General features: G+C 30.2%; 1 protein-coding gene across 4 annotated transcripts; it reads right to left on the bottom strand.

Annotated features, from left to right (window-relative positions):
- Positions 1-11,035: 11,035 nt before the first annotated feature.
- On the bottom strand, positions 11,036-19,550 carry LOC110664723 (carbon catabolite repressor protein 4 homolog 3). Of its 4 annotated transcripts, none has more exons than XM_058153930.1 (13): positions 19,124-19,550; positions 18,800-18,963; positions 18,626-18,691; positions 18,487-18,539; positions 18,316-18,397; positions 17,342-17,428; positions 16,646-16,738; positions 16,517-16,549; positions 16,252-16,364; positions 15,698-15,809; positions 15,523-15,608; positions 15,364-15,448; positions 11,036-11,385 (listed from the first exon to the last, which is right to left on the bottom strand). In XM_058153930.1, exons 1-13 carry the CDS (start codon positions 19,431-19,433, stop codon positions 11,248-11,250), a joined length of 1,422 nt encoding a protein of 473 aa, XP_058009913.1. In that variant the 5' UTR covers positions 19,434-19,550; the 3' UTR covers positions 11,036-11,247. The 4 variants fall into 4 exon arrangements, with proteins under 4 accessions (XP_058009913.1, XP_021680237.2, XP_021680235.2 ...); XM_021824543.2 differs by lacking the exon at positions 11,036-11,385 and adding an exon at positions 13,241-14,111 and having other exon boundaries at positions 19,124-19,549; XM_021824545.2 differs by lacking the exon at positions 17,342-17,428.
- Between the last annotated feature and the right edge of the window lie 17 nt (positions 19,551-19,567).

The raw sequence follows: 19,567 nt of genomic DNA, 5'->3' as shown, positions 1-19,567 counted from the left end.
GATTCGACAAGTCCGATCCGGTTTGATTCGGTCTGTTCGATTCGAAATACAAAATTTTAAAATTTTACTCTGCCTCCGGACCGAAAATGAGGTCCAAAAATTTCGAAAAATTTTCAGAAAACTCAGAAAAATACGTAGACTCCAAATATATTTTTAGTTTTACCACGTGGTCTTTAAATTAATTTTTAAAAATCATCAAAGTTTATATTTTCGGAAAATCGAACCCGATTTTTAAAATTCGAAAAATCTCAAAAAAATTTCTAAAATTTAAATAAAATTAAAATACCAAAAATGCTCATAAAATAATAAAATTTAAAATTTTGGGGTGTTACAGATAAAAAACCAAACCGAACCGAAAATTGAATATGTTTAAATTTTCAAACCAAACCGAACAGATAAAATTAAAAAACTAAACCGATTGAATCGAAATGGCTTAATTCAATTCGGTTTTTGGGTTCACACCGAAAACTACACAGTCCTAATAGTTAGGTAGTAGTAATAGTATTGATAGTAAATAAAAAAAAATCGAAAGAAATAATTATAATTCTATTCATTTTCATTGTTGCATTATTTTAAATATAAATCATTACATTATGTAATTGTTATTTCTTTATATTAATTTTTTATATTATCAAATAACATAATTAAATACATAATATAATTATAATTATATTACAATTTTAATTATATTATATCAAACATTGGCTGAATTCTTATAAGCTAATTTTTCTAGATAAGGCGAAGTGGCACGACAGTGTATACCGGATACGTTTGTGCTGGAGATTCAAAAACAGGCCAGCCAAATCTCAATCCGCACGATAGAACACAAAAACTGAAAGGTTTCAAAAGGTAAGCGAATGATTCAAGCAAAGATCAATAGGAAAGAGAAGCAATTTCGTGCAAATGGAATCACATATCGCCGGAAAGAAAAGCAATTTTGTGATTGACGGTTTTGAATCGCAGGATGTGGCGGTCACTCGGCAATGCAACTCATATATATATATATATATATATATATATATATATATATATAATTGTTTGAGATTTAGTGAAATTTATAATTTATTTTTTGTAATTTGAAAAATAAGTAGTTTTATTATTAATATTTTAATAAATTTACAAGTTATTTCTTATCATAAGAATCACTGTTAATTTTTTATTAAATTTAATAAAAATGATTAAAATGTATTTAACTTTATTTTCAAACTAAAAATAATTTAATTCTTAAAATTTTATTTTATTAATAATTTAATCTCTATAATTTTTAGATGTGAGTCCTATTAAATTAAAAAATTTCAATTTAAAATTATAATTATAAAAAAATATGAATTAATTACTTTAAGGTTTTTAAGATTTTGATTAATTATAAAATTATACATATATTTTATAAATTGGTACTTTAATATTATAGTTATTTACAAATAATCTCAGATAATTTTTTAAATTCTATTTATTTCATTATTATTTTAATAGTATATAAATAAGTATATATATTTATCAGCATATAATATTTTCACATATATATATATATATATATATATATATATATAAACTATGAAATTGGATGCAAATTGTAAATAAAATAAAACCTCATAGAATAAATTGTTTTCATATTAAAAATAAAATTAAGGGTATTTTAGTTATTTTTATTAGAATTTAATAAGAAATTTACGGTGATTCTAATGACAGTAATGAATTTATAAGTTTATTAAAATATTAGAAATTAAATTACTTAATTTTAAAATTATAAAAATTAAGTTATAAGTTTAACCAAATTTCAGGAACAAAATTATCAATGAAGTAAAATCTAGAAGATTAAATTATTTTTAAATTAAAAATGGAGTTAAGGGTATTTTTTGTTATTTCTACTAGAATTAATAATAATTTAACCAAGATTTTAATAACAAGAATTAATTTATATGATTATTGAAATGTTTAAAACTAAATTACTTAATTTTAAAATTATATGGACTAAATTATAGATTTAACCAAACTTTGAGAACTAAATTATATTTTACCTATTTTTTTTCCAATTGAATAGAGACACAATGACTATATACAACTAATGAGTTGCATAATGAAAAGTAACAATGGCCATATACAACTTATAAGTTACACTATAGACAGTAATTTTTTTTCTTTTTCTTACTATAAAAGTAAATAATTTTAAAATAGATAAATAAGAAAATTCAATTTTGATATTTCTCATTAATGCAATTAAAAATTATAGTTATTTAAAAAATAATAAAGTAACAAAATTGGTTGAATGAAGATAAATTTTTAATATTAAAAAGTTCATTATAATATTTACAAATAAAAAGAGGGTTAGGGTCAACTCATGTGGAAACCCATATATATTTATTATTTATTATTATTTTATTTTAATTAGCAACAATAATTTAATATATTTATAAAAAATATATATATTTTATTGGATGGTCTGCTTATTTATTTATATATATATATATATATATATTATTTTTGAAATTAAATATATATCTACAATCTGAACAACTCAGTTTAATAATAACTCTTATCCCATCTACACCTAATAGAACTCTTGAAATATATATATATACCCTAATCATCTCTTCTACTAAACTTTGCTCTTAAAACCTGTTTGTCACCTCCTTTTTCTATCAAATACTCTCAACAGGTATTTTCATTATCTTTTAAATTATTATGTATATATATAAATTTACTATTTATAATCTGATGTGCGCAGAGAATCCCTAAATTTTTTACTTCTCTATTCATCACCTTCGATTCTATTTTCAAGGTAAAAATTCTCATTCCTTGTTCAATAATGGGTGAATATAATTTTATTTTCTTTTCTTAATCTGTTACAACTACTCTATAAATTTATTTTTTTGATAATTGATATTGAATTGGATTGATCATAATTATTATTGAACAATAATTGATTGTTATATATATATATATATATATATATATATATATATATATATATATATATATATATATATATATATTTTCATTATCTTTTAAATTATTATGTATATATATAAATTTACTATTTATAATCTGATGTGCGCAGAGAATCCCTAAATTTTTTACTTCTCTATTCATCACCTTCGATTCTATTTTCAAGGTAAAAATTCTCATTCCTTGTTCAATAATGGGTGAATATAATTTTATTTTCTTTTCTTAATCTGTTACAACTACTCTATAAATTTATTTTTTTGATAATTGATATTGAATTGGATTGATCATAATTATTATTGAACAATAATTGATTGTTATATATATATATATATATATATATATTATTACTATTTAATATTTTTTTTCTCTTTTTTTTTTCTTTCTTATATTTTGAGTGTGTAGGAGATTTGAATATTCAATCAGTCAGTTGAAATTGTCTCTCTTTCATTGAAAATAACTATTGTCTTGGAAGTTCTAGGTGAGTGGTAATTATAGTACATGACACCATTTTAGTCCCTTTTAAAATTTCTTAGTATTAAGTTTGTTATTAAATGAAATTTTAAATCAATATTTTAACAATTATTTTATATGTGATTTTCTAGAGTTTTATTTTATTATTGAATTTTATTCCGATTTGATTAAATAATTGATTTTGTCAACTATCTCTACATTAGACCCATTAGGATTCTGGGAACAGGCCTTTAATGTATTTATATTAATTGATATTTGACTATAAAATTTATCGATGTGTTACACTGAATTGATTTGAGATTGATTTGATCTTATTGACTCTCTGAAATTATTGAAATAAACTATTAAAATTGTACTATCAGTTATTATTTGCTATCTGAAATTTTTTATTGATTTTGATTGATTTGTACAAATTGATTTTCTGTTTTGAATTAGTACCTGTGCCCAGTATCTGTTTCTGTTATCTGGCTTTACCGTGTGGACTATCAAGGTATTAGGTTGCATTGTCGAGTCATGCATCATTGCAGTTTATGGTTTGCATTAGTATCATATGCATTGATATCTGTGAAGGAGGAGGAAGGTATCTAATATCTGGTAGCGCGCTTACCATCTGGCCTTTGGTGATGTGGGGTATCATTACCCTGGTGCACTGTACCATAAAATTTTTATTGAATGAATTTATTATATATATATGTTTTATGAAATTATTTTATTAATGATTTTGACAGCATGAGCATGATTTTATTGAATAGAAAATTTATTGTGAAATTAATCAAGCGTCTGCCTGTTCCTATTCCGTTGTGTGCTATAATTATCATTTACTGAGCATTTAGCTCAAACCACGTTTTCTCTGTCTATTATCTATTTCAGATCAGTAGAATTCTGCAGCTGATCCAAATATTTAGTCCATTTTCTGGAGAGGGACAACTTTGATTTGTTCTCATGGTATGCCCGAATTTATGTTTTCTCGGGCTAATAATTAGTTTAGTTTATTGAACAGTTTAAGTTTTTATTTGAAATCTGTAGAGACTCCGCAGTTTACTTATGAAATATTTATGATGTTTATTCAGCATTTTATTTATTTGGATTTTGTCTATTTTTGGGATTAGTAAGTGACAATATATTCATTCAAGATACTCTGATAAGGCTTGCATGATTTAAGAATACTTAAATTATGCGCCGGTCACGGTTCAGAATTTTGGGTCGTGATAAAGTTGGTATCAGAGCTCGGTTAAGGTCTAGTAAACTTGCGGAGCATAGGATCCTTAATGTCTTTTCAATTTATCATTGCTTCAGATATCTGCGTCCTTCGTACTTTTTCACCTGTCTTAATTTGGCTCACATTTTCATATTTAATACTTGTTTATTAAAATGAATAGGTACCTGAGTCTGTTAAACGTAAGAGGAGAGCTAGGGCCAAGGGTCTTAATGGTGCAAACCTTGATCCAACAAGAGAGGTACCACTTCAAACTATTAATCAGACATCTGAACATGCGCTTATGGCTAAGACTGGGGCACAACCATTCCTTTGTTTCCCCATACTTTTCTATGATATTTAGTACACCACCTAATTTGTTAGAGTATCCTTTATCTGTATCAACACCCATGAGGAACGCAATAGACACTAATATGGTGTATAGGGGATGTATAGTTCACATTGGAGATAGGGAATTAGCTACAGATCTTGTTTCTTTAGATATATTTGAGTTTGATGTGATTTTAGGCATGGATTGGTTAGCCACTTATCACGTTTCATTGGATTGTCATAATAAAGTTATACTCTTTAAAATTCCTGGGGAGGCAGAATTTCAATTTCAGGGAGATCGCAGTATAGCCTCTAGTAATCTTATCTCAGTAGTGAGTGCTAGTCGATTATTGCGAAAGAGGTGTAAGGGGTATTTAGCTTATGTTAGAGACGTTCAGGTAGAAGGTGCAGGTTTGGAGAATGTTGCAGTGGTTAAGGAGTTTCTTGATGTGTTTCCAAAAGATTTATTAGGTTTACCCCTGGAGCGAGAGGCAGAGTTTGGTATAGACTTAGTTCCTGGAACTGAGCCCATATCTATGCCACCTTATCGTATGGCACCCGCAGAACTTAAAGAGTTGAAGGAGCAACTACAGGACCTACTAGATAAGGGGTTTATTCGCCCTAGTGTTTCTCCATGGGGTGCTCCTGTGTTATTTATACGGAAAAAGGATGGGTCTTTGAGAATGTGCATTGATTATAGGCAATTGAATAAGGTAACTATGCATAATAAGTATCCTCTTCCACGCATAGATGACCTGTTTGACCAACTTCAAGGTGCAAAGTATTTTTCCAAGATTGATCTTCGATCTGGGTATCATCAATTGAGAGTCAAGAAAGAAGACATACTCAAGACAGCCTTTAGGACTAGGTATGGACACTATGAATTTCTTGTAATGTCTTTTGGTCTTACCAATGCTCTGGCCGCTTTTATGGATCTCATGAATAGAGTTTTTAAGCCTTTCTTAGATCAATTTGTTATAGTGTTCATCGATGACATTCTAGTGTACTCAAAGAGTAAGGAGGAGCATGAGCAACATTTGAGAATTGTCCTTCAGACCTTACGAGAACACAAGCTATATGCCAAGTTCTCAAAATGTGAGTTTTGGTTAGATAGTGTGACTTTCCTAGGCCATACAGTATCTAAGGATGGGGTGTGCGTTGATAAGAAGAAAGTTGAGGCAGTGCTTCATTGGCCTAGACCCACAACTATGTTAGAGATTCGTAGTTTCTTGGGTTTAGCAGGGTATTATAGACGATTTGTTCAAGACTTCTCTCGTATTGCAGCACCTTTAACTAAGTTGACACAGAAAAATGTGAAATTTCAGTAGTCGGAGGCTTGTGAAAAAAGTTTTCAGGAGCTTAAGACTCGTTTAACTACAGCACCAGTGTTAGCCCTTCCATCCGGATTAGGGGGTTATGTAGTATATTGTGATGCTTCTAGGATTGGTTTAGGATGTGTTTTGATGCAACATGGACGGGTTATTGCATATGCTTCTCGTCAGTTGAATAGGCACGAGCAGAATTATCCAACTCATGATTTGGAAATGGCTACAGTAATTTTTTCTTTAAAAATCTGGAAGCACTATCTGTATGGTGAGACTTGTGAAATCTTCACTGACCACAAAAGTCTCAAATACATCTTTGACCAACGTGATCTTAATCTTAGGCAAAGGAGATGGGTAGAATTGCTGAAGGATTATGATTGCACCATACAGTATCACCCTGGAAAATGTAATGTGGTGGCTGATGCTCTAAGCAGGAAGTCTTCTAGTAGTTTAGCCCATATATCTACCAAGATGAGGCCTTTGATTGGTGAATTACATGAGTTGCTAGATCAAGGAGTAGAGTTTAAAATCATAGCTGGATCATTCTTAGCACATTTTCGAGTTAGGCCTATCTTGATTGATCGAATTAAGGCTGCTCAAAAGAGGGATTCTCAGCTGTGTGTGATTATAGATAGTATTCATAAAGGCCAAGCTCAAGGGTTCATGTTGAATGATGATGGAGTTCTTAGTTATGGCACTAGACTTTGTGTTCCCAATGTTGATGAGTTGAGAAGAGAAATCATAAAGGAGGCACACCATTCTGCTTACACAGTACACCCAGGTTCAACTAAGATGTACCGTGATTTAAGGGAGCATTATTAGTGGGGTGGCATGAAGAGGGATGTTGCAGACTTTGTTGCTAAATATTTGACTTGTCAGCAGATTAAGGCAGAACATCAGAGACCATCTGGGTTACTTCAGCCATTGCCTATTCCCGAGTGGAAGTGGGAGCATATTGCCATGGACTTTGTTGTGGGTTTACCTAGTACATGAGGTGGTTACAATGCAATCTGGGTGATAGTGGACAAATTGACAAAATCCGCTCATTTCCTTCCTGTGAAGACTATATATGACTTTGCTAAACTTGCACAGTTGTATATAAACAAGATTGTTAGTCTTCATGGAGTTCCAGTTTCCATTGTCTCTGATCGTGGTACTCAGTTTACTTCTCAATTTTGGAAGAAATTCCAAGAAGCTTTAGGAACACAAGTAGACTTTAGTACTGCTTTTCACCCTCAGGCGGATGGACAGTCAGAAAGGACCATACAGACATTAGAGGACATGCTTTATGCATACGTTATGGATTTTGGTGGCTGTTGGGATCATCATTTGCCTTTAGTGGAGTTTGCTTATAATAACAGTTATCAGGCAAGTATAGAGATGGCTCCATATGAGGCATTATATGGTCGAAAGTGTAGGTCACCGGTTTGTTGGGATGAAGTTGGAGAAAGAAGGCTTACTAGACCAGAGTTGATACAATTAACTTCAGAGAAGGTTCGACTAATTCGTGATCGACTTTTGATTGCTCAAAGTTGACAGAGAAGTTACGCCGACCCTAAGCGTAAAGATGTAGAATTTATGATTGGTGATCATGTATTTCTGAGAGTTTCCCCTATGAAAGGAATTATGAGGTTTGGGAAGAAAGGGAAGCTTAGCCATCGTTTTGTTGGTCCATTTGAAATTTTGGAGAGAATTGGAGCAGTTGCTTACCGTTTAGCCTTTCCACCTGGTTTTGCACATGTACATCCAGTTTTTCATATTTCTATGCTTAGAAAGTATGTACCAGATCCATCTCATATTTTACAACCTCAAACCATGCAATTTAGGGATGATATGTCATATGAGGAGCAACCAGTAAAGATTTTAGATCGACAAATTAGGAAATTCCGATCTAAGAAAGTGGCTTTGATCAAAGTCTTGTGGCATAATCACTCAAGTAGTGAGGCCACATGGGAGGCAGAATCTGAAATGCGAGTCAAATATCCTCACTTATTTGATTCTTCAGGTTAGAATTTTGTCTATTCAAATTCGGGGACCGAATTTTTTTTAAGGGGGGAAGTATGTGGAAACCCATATATATTTATTATTTATTATTATTTTATTTTAATTAGCTAACAATAATTTAATATATTTATAAAAAATATATATATTTTATTGGATGGTCTGCTTATTTATATATATATATATATATATATATTATTTTTGAAATTAAATATATATCTGCAATTTGAACAACTCAGTTCAATAATAACTCTTATCCCATTCTACACCTAATAGAACTCTTGAAATATATATATATATATACCCTAATCATCTCTTCTGCTAAACTTTGCTCTCAAAACCTGTTTGCCATCTCTTTTTTCTATCAAATACTCTCAACAGGTATTTTCATTATCTTTTAAATTATTATTATATATGTACACACACACACACACACACACACATATATATATATAAATTTACTATTTATAATCTGATGTGCGCAGAGAATCCCTAAATTTTTTACTTCTCTATTCATCACCTTTGATTCTATTTTCAAGGTAAAAATTCTCATTTCTTATTCAATAATGGGTGAATCTAATTTTATTTTCTTTTCTTGATCTGTTACAACTACTCTATAAATTTATTTTTTTGATAATTGATATTGAATTGAATTGATCATAATTATTATTGAACAATAATTGATTGTTATATATATATATATATATATATAAAGGTATAACCGTTGGTCCCGTCCCATCGTCCCATCCCATTCATCACGTTTATATATATATATATATCAATCAGTATAACCATTCCTCCCACATGCACAAATCCTCCACCGCAAATCTGCAAATCGTTCGTCCCACATGCACAGATCCAAATCCGCAAATATATATATATATATATATATATATATATATTATATTTTATTATTATTTAATATTTTTTTTCTCTTTTTTTTTCTTTCTTATATTTTGGGTGTGTAGGAGATTTGAATATTCAATCAGTCAGTTGAAATTGTTTCTCTTCCATTGAAAATAACTATTGTCTTGGAACTTCCAGGTGAGTGGTAATTATAGTACATGACACTGTTTTAGTCCCTTTTAAAATTTCTTAGCATTAAGTTTGTTATTAAATGAAATTTTAAATCAATATTTTAACAATTATTTTATATGTGATTTTCTAGAATTTTATTTTATTATTGAATTTTATTTCGATTTTGATTAAATAATTGATTTTGTTAACTATCTCTGCATTAGACCCATTAGGATTCCGAGAACAGGCCTTTAATGTATTTATATTGATTGATATTTAACTATAAAATTTATCGATGTGTATCTAATATCTGGTAGCGCGCTTACCATCTGGCCTTTGGTGATATGGGGTATCATCACCCTGGTGCACTGTACCATAAAATTTTTATTGAATGAATTTATTTTATATATATGTTTTATGAAATTATTTTATTAATGATTTTGACAGCATGAGCATAATTTTATTGAATAGAAAATTTATTGTGAAATTAATCAAGCGTCTGCCTGTTCCTATTCCGTTGTGTGCTATAATTATCATTTACTGAGCATTTAGCTTAAACCACGTTTTCTCTGTCTGTTATCTGTTTCAGATCAGTAGAATTCTGCAGCTGATCCAAATATTTAGTTCATTTTCTGGAGAGGGACAACTTTGATTTATTCTCATAGTATGCCCAAATTCATGTTTTCTCGGGCTAATAATTAGTTTAATTTATTGAACAGTTTAAGTTTTTATTTGAAATCTGTAGAGACTCCGCAGTTTACTTATGGGATATTTATGATGTTTATTTAGTATTTTATTTATTTGAATTTTGTCTATTTTTGGGATTAGTAAGTGACAATATATTCATTCAAGATACTCTGATAAGGCTTGCATGATTTAAGAATACTTAAATTATGCGCCGGTCACGGTTCAAAATTTTGGGTCGTGACAACTCTTCACTATATAAATTTGTTGATAAGTCGGTCAAAGGTAATTTGATTGATATTCTTTCATATTCAAGATAAAAGAAGTGTAGCGATTTTATATTTGAGTTTCTCATTTATTTATTCTAAAATTATTTATTTTATGATAAAAAATAAGAAGAATCACTTTCATTGTATAATCTATTAATTATGTTCAATTCATTGTGCCTTCATTGAATTAAAAAAAAAAAAAATCCCCACATGGTTGAACTGTGAATTGCAATCCACATTGATATTTTTCACTTTCTTGAATGAGGAAAGAAATTACTAGCAATTCTGAAGTGAATTATCACTTCAAGTTTCAACTGACTGATATCATTTACATCATCTGCTTACTTTTGGCTCAACAAAGACATAAACTAATTATTTACCTTAGGAATGCAATCCATAAACACTTGGATAAATTTTAACAACTGTCCCTGAACTTATCTAGTTATAATATTATAATCCCTCAACTTGAAAATATACCATAAAACCCTATCAATTTTTATATTTTGCACAGTAAAATCATTCTAATCTCTAATTACCAATTTTTCAGTTAGTCGCTGATCTAGATAGTTTTAGCATAGAGCTTAGTCAGTATTTCTCTTTTCTCTCTCAAGCCATGTGTAAATTGAATCATTCTCCTCTCTATGGATAGAATAAATTTTCACGTTTAGAGAGAATAATTTTACACTTTGTAAAAGAGAGGAGAGAGAAATGTTGACAAAACACCATGTGAAAGCTGTTCACATCAGTTTCTAACTGGAAAATCAATAATTAAAAGTCAGAGATTTTACTGTATAAAGTTTGAAAGTCTAGAGAGTTTTATGTTTACATTTTAAAGTTGAAAGACTGTAATGATAAAACTATATAAGTTCAGGGACAATTGTTAAAACTTATTCATAAACGCCCACACACACCCACAAATATACATTAAGATTGAGTGGATATGTGGAATTTCATTCCCAAATTGACTAAAATCCAATCCTGGAAGTCCATGCCAACCAATATGCATCCATTATGTTGATTTGTTATCCTCTCTTGAAGATGAGGTGGCTGCAGCTGAGACTGTTGCTATGTTTGTGGTGCTGCCTTCTTTGGCTCCTTGTGTAAAGGCAAACTCAGAAACTAGAGCCAAGTGATCACTTCCCAGTTTCTGTACATTCACAGAATCAGAAATAGATTTGAATAAAGACGCATTCACTTACAGAAATTGTATTTTGATATGTGAATAAGTAACAACTCTGTAAGCAATTTCATGAGTGCAAATGGAATCACATATCGCCGGAAAGAAAAGCAATTTTGTGATTGGCGGTTTTGAATCGCACGATGTGGCGGTCACTCGGCAATGCAACTCATATATATATATATATATATATATATATATATATAATTGTTTGAGATTTAGTTAAATCTATAATTTATTTTTTGTAATTTAGAAAATAAGTAGTTTCATTATTGATATTTTAATAAATTTACAAGATATTTCTTATCATAAGAATCACTGTTAATTTTTTATTAAATTTAATAAAAATGATTAAAATATATTTAACTTTATTTTCAAACTAAAAATAATTTAATTCTTAAAATTTTATTTTATTAATAATTTAATCTCTAATTGTAGATGTGTCCTATTAAATTAAAAAATTTCAATTTGACATTATAATTATAAAAAAAAATATAAATTGATTACTTTAATATTCTTAAAATTTTGATGAATCGTAAAATTATCCATATATTTTATAAATTGGTACTTTAATATTATAGTTATTTACAAATAATCTCAGATAATTTTTTAAATTCTATTTATTTCATTATTATTTTAATAATATATAAATAAGTATATATATTTATCAGCATATAATATTTTCATATATATATATATATATATATATATATATAAACTATGAAATTGGATGCAAATTGTAAATAAAATAAAACCTCATAGGATAAATTGTTTTCAGATTGAAAATAAAATTAAAGATATTTTAGTTATTTTTACTAGAATTTAATAAGAAATTTATGGTAATTCTAATGACAGTAATGAACTTGTAGGTTTATTAAAATATTAGAGATTAAATTTCTTAATTTTAAAACTATAAAAACTAAGTTTTAAGTTTAACTAAATTTCAGGAACAAAATTATCAATAAAATAAAATCTAGGAGATTAAATTGTTTTTAAATTAGAAATAGAGTTAAGGGTATTTTTCGTTATTTCTACTAGAATTAATAATAATTTAACCGGGATTTTAGTAACAAAAATTAATTTATATGATGATTAAAATGTTTAAAACTAAATTATTTAATTTTGAAATTATATGAACTAAATTATAGATTTAACCAAACCTTGAAAACTAAATTATATTTTACCTCCTTTTTTTTCCAATTGAATAGAGACACAATTACTACATACAACTGATGAGTTGCATAATGAAAAGTAACAATGGCCATATACAACTGATAAGTTACACGATAGAAAATAATTTTTTTTTTTCTTTCTCTTACTATAAAAGTAAATAATTTTAAAATAGATAAATAAGAAAATTCAAATTTGATATTTCTCGTTATTGCAATTAAAAATTATAGTTATTTAAAAAATAATAAAGTAACAAAATTAGTTGAATGAAGATAATTTTTTAATATTAAAAAGTTCATTATAAAATTTACAAATAAAAAGAGGGTTAGGGGTCCACTCTTCACTATATAAATTTGTTGATAAGTCGGTCAAAGATAATTTGATTGATATTCTTTCATATTCAAGATAAAAGACGTGTAAATATTTTAAATTTGAGTTTCTCTTTTATTTATTATAAAATTATTTATTTTATGATAAAAAATAAAAAGAATCACTTTCATTAAATAATCTATTAATTATATTCAATTTATTGTGCCTTCATTGAATTAAAAAAAAAAAATCCCCACATGGTTGAACTGTGAATTGCAATCCACATTGATATTTTTCACTTTCTTGAATGAGGAAAGAAATTACATCATCTATGAACTACTAGCAATTCTAAAGTGAATTATCACTTCAAGTTTCAATTTTTCAACTGATTGAATTCATTTACATCATCTGCTTACTTTTGGCTCAACAAAGACATCAACTAATTGTTTATCTTAGGAATGCAATCCATAAACACCCGAATAAATTTTAACAACTGTCTCTGAACTTATCTAGTTATAACATTATAATCCCTCAACTTAAAAATATACCATAAAACCTCATCAACTTTCATATTTTGCACAGGAAACTCACTCTAATCTCTAATTACCGGTTTTTCAGTTAGACGCTGACCTAGATAATGTTAGTATAGAGCTTAGTCAGTATTTCTCTTTTCTCTCTCAAGCCATGTGTAAATTGAATTATTCTCCTCTCTATGGATAGAATAAATTTTCACGTGTAGAGAGAATAATTTTACACTTTGCATAAGAGAGGAGAGAGAAATATTGACAAAACACTATGGAGAGCTGTTCACATCAGTTTCTAACCGGAAAATCAATAATTGAAAGTCAGTGATTTTACTGTGCAAAATTTGAAAGTTTAGGGAGTTTTATTTTTATATTTTAAAGTTGAAGGACTGTAATATTACAATGATATAAATTCAGAGACAATTGTTAAAATTTATCCATAAACATCCACACACACCCACAAATATATATTAAGATTGAGTGGATATGTGGAATTTCATTCCCAAATTGACTAAAACCCAATCCTGGAAGTCCATGCCAACCAATATGCATCCATTATGTTGATTTGTTATCCTCTCTTGAAGATGAGGTGGCTGCAGCTGAGACTGTTGCTATGCTTGTGGTGCTGCCTCCTTTGGCTCCTGGTGTAAAGGCAAACTCAGAAACTAGAGCCAAGTGATCACTTCCCAGTTTCTGTACATTCACAGAATCAGAAATAGATTTGAATAAAGACGCATTCACAGAAATTGTATTTTGATATGTGAATAAGTAACAACTCTGTAAGCAATTTCATGAGTGCAACACTGTAATTTGAGATGGTATCATCTTTACAAAGCATTTCATCAAGATGTGATTACTGCTTAGTAGTGAATCAATGCCACGCAGTAATTCTAAAAAATGGTAATTTACAAGTTAATCCTACACATTTGATTCTGTCAACAGAATGATCATAATAGTTAACAGAAAACAGTCCAATCACACTAATCCTTCTTTTTTTTTAGAATTCTAACCACACTAATTTTGATATAAATCATGAAAAATTATGATAAAATTATTTTATTCCTCCTAATTTTAAATATGTTTTATCACACTCGCATATATTTAATGAGTATAAATTATAAATATGGATATGAAATACATTTGTTTACATTAAAATACATATATTTTAAGACGATTTTTCTTAAGAATTTAGGACAAGACACAAAAAGGACATATTAATAAAAAATATTTTATATATTTTAGACATAACACACATACACACGTATATAAAATCTCGAGAACTAACTTGTTTGACCTTGAAGACAGCAGGACTGATTTGTAGTTTATATATATATATAGAAAAAAATGAACCTAGAAACATTTCCTAACCAACTATAATGATTTATAGCATTTCTTGAAGGTTTTAAATTCATGCAACTAAATTGAAGATATTGTCCTTTGCTCTGCTGAAAGGGTGAGCTCCAGAAGCGTCAGCTCTTGGGAAGAACAATAGTGTTTTCCTCTGTTGGCCCATGTAGCCAACAATTGGAGAAGGAGATCATAGTCTCCATGGGGACACCATAATTGTAAAGGCTGGGGATTTCTGTGAGGAGGTTTGTGGTTCAAACCTCATTGCGATTGGGTGATCAGTTTATGGAAAGGATGTCACCTAAAGAGCCAGTAAATAATGAAAATATCAACAATGTTACTCCATGTTAAATATTACAAAAGGGATGCCAAGGATGGTGGAATCAGCATCACACTCTTATACAAGCTCAATGACCAATAATTGTTGCATTTGACAAAAAGAGAAGAAAACTAAATTTCTTCAGTGGATTGACATTTTAATTTCCAGAAAAATTGACAGAAATGAAATGAAAATTCACTCCACTCATAGAAAAGTTTTGCTTAATTTTTATGTGAAATGGCATCAGATGGTAGATATTGCCATCTCCAAAGTTCTTACCTTGCATGGAAGCCCACCTGTCCTTTCGAGAGTATTAAATGGAAGAGTATCCAGAACTCGTATAGGTACAACACCATCTGAGTACCTGTGTCAAATGCCAACATTTTAATAGTTCCATCATCATCATTATAATATCAGCCTAATAGTATAGGTATTTACCATAAATAGTCAACGGTACCAAGAAACTTTGAGTGGTAGGAAGTAGCTAAAGGTTCACCATTTAAGTCCCTTGTTCTTGTAGAGCCCTGAATGCAGTCCGCAAATTTTCAATTAATGACTCAGAGAATGCAAATAATGAGCCACCAAAATGTAACAGAAGTAAAATCGTAGATACCTTAAGTGTGGCATAGGAGCTGTTAAGCTTCAGAGGATGAGTAAGCAACTGACCGTCAGGGTCACCGGTTGCAACTTTAATTGCTTCTCTGGTCCAGCAAGTCTTCAAAATTCTAAAATAAAAAGCAGCAGAGACATTTCAAGTTGTTGTTAAAGGGATGATATATCCACATCTAATAGAATTTAATTACTTGAACAAGGAGTAAATGCAGTGGCTACACGTCTTTAGACAGGCATTCCGCTTGATAGAAATGAAGTGTAATAGATAAAGAGAGAGAGAACAAAACTTGTTTTAAACTTATAACTCAACTCTAATATATATGGTTGTCCACATCTAATAGAATTTAATTACTTGAACAAGGAGTAAATGCAGTGGCTAAATGTCTTTGGACAGCCATTCCGCATGATAGAAATGAAGAGTAATAGATAAAGAGAGAGAGAAAGAGAGAGAGAGAGAGAGAGAGAATAAAACTTGTTTCAAACTTATAACTCAACTCTAATATATATGGTTGTAATTGTTACCACCAATGTAAAGAAAGGAAAAAGGAAAATTACCTGTCCATCAAATATAATGGATTCCTCAATTCTTTCTCTAGACCAAGAACCTGTGCAGGGTCACAATTCCTCTGTCCAGACAGCTCTTTTCTGTCATATAACATAATATTCAGCTGCAAACAGAACATATCCATTGTCAATCAAGAACCTAAATTTGTTGTTTGATTTGTGCTAAATAAGACTATTAAAAATATTCTATATATATATTGCAATTCCACAGCCAGGATAATTCCAATACATTAAACAACTTTAAAAAGCTGCTTACCTCGGATGAAGCTAAAAATTTATATATAGCACTCTGTCAAGCAGGAAAAGAATCAAAAAATTAATTGGCATAAGAAGCAAATGCAACTACAATGGTGAACATAAAGAAGTAGAATTTATAATATTTCACCTGAGGAGTACTATTGAAATCACCAGCAAGAACAACAGGTATATTGCCCCATTTCTCTGCAAGGATCTGTGCCCTTGATAGAAGTAAACGAATCTACAAATTAAACAATTCAGTATTAAGACAACAGAGAAAACTGTGCCTGCTGATTGAGAAACCAACAAAAAGTGCAAGAGGCACCAAAATACAAGCGGCAGCTTCATTTTGTTAATTAGTGGGCATTTTAACCAACAGGCTACTATTAACATGATTTCTAAATAAATTATGATATTATGTATATTGAAATCTCAAGAACCTTGGCTTGCATTATATTTGGTGAAGGAAAAAGTTGAAAAGTAAAGACAACAACATCAAGCATGACTAATAATGCAAGTCAAGTCATATTGAAAAAAAGTATGTAGAGGTGGCAGTGACACTTTACTAACACATACACACACTTTTCCAGTTGCTCTGTTGCTGGTCTACAGATGCAATGTAACATCATAAAAAGTCTGCTTTCAACAGTCGAGAATTTTCCTTACAAATGTTACCAAGTTTGATGTGTCCATCAAAAGAAATAAATTGAAAGGACTTTATCATTTCATTCTGGATAGTAGATCTTCTACTAGTTATTATGGGAGAAACATTAGAGGCACCTTAATTAAGCTTGTTTCAATCACTTTCTGCATAGAATGCAGCTATTGATATAAAAGTAGTTACTTGACCTAATTTAATTTCTCCTCGATTTGGACTATAAAGGACATGGATGTTACCAACGAGTAACCTTCTTGATTCATCTTCAAGAATCTGCCTGTATGAAATGGAGTCAGACATAAAAAAGAGGGCTACTGTAGACAGAGGACAACAAAGTGCAAGTCGATGTCTGATGCAATGGGGAGGGCAACACAAGAAAATTAGTTCAATATTCTATCAAAGCCTACATTTCTCATGAACAAATTGTAACCCAAGTTCCCAGAAAAACTTGAAAAAGCCAAATGCTAATTTTATTGCTCAGTTGAAACTAGATAAAGAGGTTCCGAATATTTAAAAATGAGCATAATCTCAGCCCTACAAAGCAACATTAATCAGAAAAAGAAATTTAAATATGAAAAAAAACAAAGAATACAGCACCATATGTGGCAGTACTGCTACAATAACCATTTTCTGTATAATGGTCTTTCTTTGAGAAGACAAGGTTTCAGAAATATAATTTACGGAATATGAGACATAGAACTTAATAGACAGAATCAGTAATAGGCTGCCCAAGATTTGGTCATAGTGTGACTACCTTGGTGACTTAGTCAATTTATTCAAACATAAGTGAAAAATGTAACATGCCACAATGACAAAGCATTGTTCATTTTTATGTACCATTATCAACAGTTAGTTACTCAAGTCAGCATAGAACAGTTAGATTAACCAAGTCTTACAAACAAGCTTGCAGTTAGAAATTGAGAAGTCCTAACATAATCTTTATATCAAAAACGTCATTGGTCTTTATCTCAGGTTCTGACCATACAGTACAAGCAATAACTCACAGCAAATTTTTGTTTTGTATATCTCTAATCAATTTCGAACCTTGAATGAGAAATGAATGAAAATATTCAACAAACTAGACTAAAGATATTGCAAGAAATTGTTTCCATACTACTTAACAATATAGCAGCAGATAGTGGAAGTTTCAGAGTTGCTACCTCAAAAACAGAGAGTTGGGCAACATTATCACGAAGACCAAGTGCCTTAAATTCAATGCTCTCTCCTTCTAACATCCGAAATCTAGTTTCGAATATAAACTTATTAGAAAGTTCTCTTTTAACCAAAGTAATTAAGAAGAAAAATGTGAAAACAAACCAAAATTTCCTTACTTATCAGCTTTCCAGAACATGGCACAACCATCAGCATAATCTCCAGTGCGCCGCTGCCATTGTGAGTAATGCAATAAGTATTCCTCCAGAAAAGCAAGCACAAAAGAAATGGTGTTTTAAATATAAAAAGTGTGCTCACCTTGTAAGAACCAGCATACCCTGCTTTCTCCATAACCTTCAATAAATCATAATACCTATCCACCTCCTAGAATAACCACACTTGCATCCATAAATTTCAAGCAACAATTTTATTTTAAAAAAGAAAGAAAGAAAGAAAGAAAGAAAGAAAGAGTGGGAAAAAAAAGAAGCTCACTTGCAAACAAATAATATCAGGATTCCATCCAACTAATTCTTTAGATATGACCTTTTTGCGATGTGCCCATTTCAGATAAAGAGGATCAACATTTTGATACAAATCTCTGTGTTTGAAAGCGTTTCTGTCTCCCAATATATTATATGACACCATCGTAAAATGTTCTTGCAAATCAAAAACACAAATTTACAAATTAGATATCAAAAAGAAAAGCAATAAAAACTGGAAACAGAAATTAACTTGCCATTAAAACAGCTATTAATAAACAAGTAGAGCAAATATGAAAACTCAATTCTTATTCATCATCCTAATGAGCTTCATTACCTTGGGATGCTTGTGATTGATCAGCTTCTACCCAATGGCGGAGAATTTCAGGAGAAGGGTGGTCGTAAGGCTTGCGCCTGAGAGGATTATACCACCGACGGGTATAGGAGGCAGATAATAAGGATGATGATGATGGTGAGAAGGAGGAATCATCTGTGGGGCTAGTAGCGCAACAGGTGAAAGTATTGTTGGTGGATTTGCAGGAGAAAAAGAAGAGGGAGAAAGGTTCGCGCTTGGGTGATGAGCCAAGGCTAAAGACAGTGGCGCGCGGGCTGAGCCAAGAAGAAGAGGCGCAGCTGCTGCTTCCCATTGATTGAATTTCGAAGCTGAAAGAGTTTTGTTGATGGGTGGGAGTTGGTAGTAGTGTGGATTGATAACAGGGATAGGGTGCTTAGAAAGTGAGGATGCTAGGCAGCGATAAAAAACATGAAGTGCTAGTGCTAG

The sequence above is a fragment of the Hevea brasiliensis genome, chromosome 9 (genome assembly GCF_030052815.1).
Source record: "Hevea brasiliensis isolate MT/VB/25A 57/8 chromosome 9, ASM3005281v1, whole genome shotgun sequence".
In the NCBI taxonomy this organism is placed as follows: Eukaryota; Viridiplantae; Streptophyta; class Magnoliopsida; order Malpighiales; family Euphorbiaceae; genus Hevea; species Hevea brasiliensis.
The sequence above is the reverse complement of the archived record's forward strand: the minus strand, read 5'-3'. Positions and strand labels throughout refer to the sequence as shown.